Here is a 2,500-nt window from a genome sequence, read left to right as displayed (position 1 = left end):
TTAAACCTGCTTTCTATCTGAAGTCCAGCAGGGGGAGACTCCTTAAACCTGCTTTCTATCTGAAGTCCAGCAGGGGGAGACTCCTTAAACCTGCTTTCTATCTGACTTCCAGCAGGGGGAGACTCCTTAAACCTGCTTTCTATCTGAAGTCCAGCAGGGAGACTCCTTAAACCTGCTTTCTATCTGAAGTCCAGCAGGGGAGACTCCTTAAACCTGCTTTCTATCTGAAGTCCAGCAGGGGGAGACTCCTTAAACCTGCTTTCTATCTGAAGTCCAGCAGGGGAGACTCCTTAAACCTGCTTTCTATCTGAAGTCCAGCAGGGGGAGACTCCTTAAACCTGCTTTCTATCTGAAGTCCAGCAGGGGAGACTCCTTAAACCTGCTTTCTATCTGAAGTCCAGCAGGGGAGACTCCTTAAACCTGCTTTCTATCTGAAGTCCAGCAGGGGGAGACTCCTTAAACCTGCTTTCTATCTGAAGTCCAGCAGGGGGAGACTCCTTAAACCTGCTTTCTATCTGAAGTCCAGCAGGGGGAGACTCCTTAAACCTGCTTTCTATCTGAAGTCCAGCAGGGGAGACTCCTTAAACCTGCTTTCTATCTGAAGTCCAGCAGGGGGAGACTCCTTAAACCTGCTTTCTATCTGAAGTCCAGCAGGGGGAGACTCCTTAAACCTGCTTTCTATCTGAAGTCCAGCAGGGGGAGACTCCTTAAACCTGCTTTCTATCTGAACTCCAGCAGGGGGAGACTCCTTAAAGCTGCTTTCTACCTGAACTCCTGCAGGGGGAGACTCCTTAAACCTGCTTTCTATCTGAAGTCCAGCAGGGGGAGACTCCTTAAACCTGCTTTCTATCTGAAGTCCAGCAGGGGGCGACACGTGCGGTTGCTAAAAGGAGTTTGGTTTCTGTAGAAGTCTCTGAGAAAGTGACCCACTTCTCTCTTGATTTATTACCTCAGTAAACATTTTCATAATGAGTTCATGGTCTCAATCGTCAATCCGTATTTGTTGCGTAACGGCTGCGGCCATGACTGACAGCTGAAGTCACGAGGACCCACGAGATCTCGCAAATTCACGTAGGATCGCGCGATATAACAGGATGTAGTTTCTATAAACAGAACCCCAAAACCAGCAACAGTTTGTTTCAGGCCAGTCTCCGCCCATTATGACGTTTTCAAGGTGTAGTTCAGGGAAATATGATCCGCCGTGAGCATGGTGTATTTTATTTTGAAAATTAACCAGGTTTTTATTTTGCTTCTGTGCTTGACTTCCTGTCCCGCACTATCTGCCGTGTGCTGAATTGTTGCAGAAGTCCGGCAGAAATAGAAGCTCTGCGTATCAGCTCCGGAGGGCTGGGACCACCAGAGCTGGGACGGAGTAGAGATGCAGACGTTCTGCAGTCAGTGGAAATAAACACACTGACTTTAATGGAAACCTAATGACTCCACTGCTCTGTTCGCAGTTGGTGGAAATTGGGGCTGAGTCTCTATCTGATCTGTTAGAGGGAGAGCAGGAGACGGCTGTGAAGTTTAACGTTGGTAGTCCCCGGAGCAGAAGTTGGTCATTTCAGGGCGCAGATTAGAACCCAAATTGAAACGTAAGCAACTAAATAAATTGCTGAATGTTAGAATATTGTGTCACATTGGTCGCTCGTGTAGGCACGCGATCTGTGCTGCCTGCACGATCCGTTGTGCGAATGCGCAGATGATAATCCTGTTTACGACACTGCACGATCTGTTCCGCGCTTGCGCGCTTTTGCACCGCGGGAATTTCATTCATTTCACAGCGCTCGCAAAGGGGAGTGTGGAGGAAACTGAAGGTCTGCAGTGACAGAAAGACTCCATTCCACATGGAACCAAAACGGTGTACGTTCACGTAACATCTAACAACTCCTTTATTATTTTGGATTGGCAACCACGTAAACGCCTCATTATGCATAGCTGAAGCAACATTTAAAAACAGTACCCCAAACCCTAACCCTAACCCTAACCCTAACCATTGCCTAATCCTACTGCCGACCAGGCAAGGAAGGCGACGTTGGGGGCTTAACAGGTCTGATCCTAGAACCTCCCCTGATCCAGGATCCGTTACCTGCAGTATCTCCAGTATCTTCAGCTTGGTGTCCATCACCGTCAGGTCCACCTTGTCGATGCTATCTTTACTTCCTCTCGGCACGTCCAGAGCAAGCCCGGCCTCCGCCCCACTGCCCCCCCCACCTCCGAAGATGGACTGCTTCCTGTTGAGCACCATGGTGGACATCATCTGTCCCATCCCGTGGATGGAGCGCTTCACGTTCTTCCCTTCGGACGGAGAAGAAAAACAGTTTCTAGTAATTCCTTTTAAAGCATGAGTACTACTTTCATCATGAATGAGACAGTGAAGCACGGTGGGAATCCCCAGAGGCCCCACAACACGATATTATGCTGATTTCTGTGTCACGATACGATATTATTTGAGACTTTTTCCCATTCTTAGCTAGTCGTTTCGGTGTCTAAATGTGTCGTT

General features: G+C 48.5%; 1 protein-coding gene across 1 annotated transcript in view; it reads right to left on the bottom strand.

Annotated features, from left to right (window-relative positions):
- itpr3 (inositol 1,4,5-trisphosphate receptor, type 3) overlaps window positions 1-2,500 on the bottom strand; it is a 123,268-nt gene that overhangs the window by 70,468 nt on the left and 50,300 nt on the right. The window contains exon 23 of the mRNA XM_078244183.1: window positions 2,087-2,295. Coding sequence (XP_078100309.1) covers window positions 2,087-2,295 — 209 coding nt within the window. The remainder of the gene's footprint in view (window positions 1-2,086; window positions 2,296-2,500) is intronic.

Source organism: Sander vitreus, unplaced genomic scaffold, assembly GCF_031162955.1.
Source record: "Sander vitreus isolate 19-12246 unplaced genomic scaffold, sanVit1 R1_20, whole genome shotgun sequence".
Lineage (NCBI taxonomy): Eukaryota > Metazoa > Chordata > Actinopteri > Perciformes > Percidae > Sander > Sander vitreus.
This window is presented reverse-complemented; position numbering and strand designations above follow the sequence as displayed.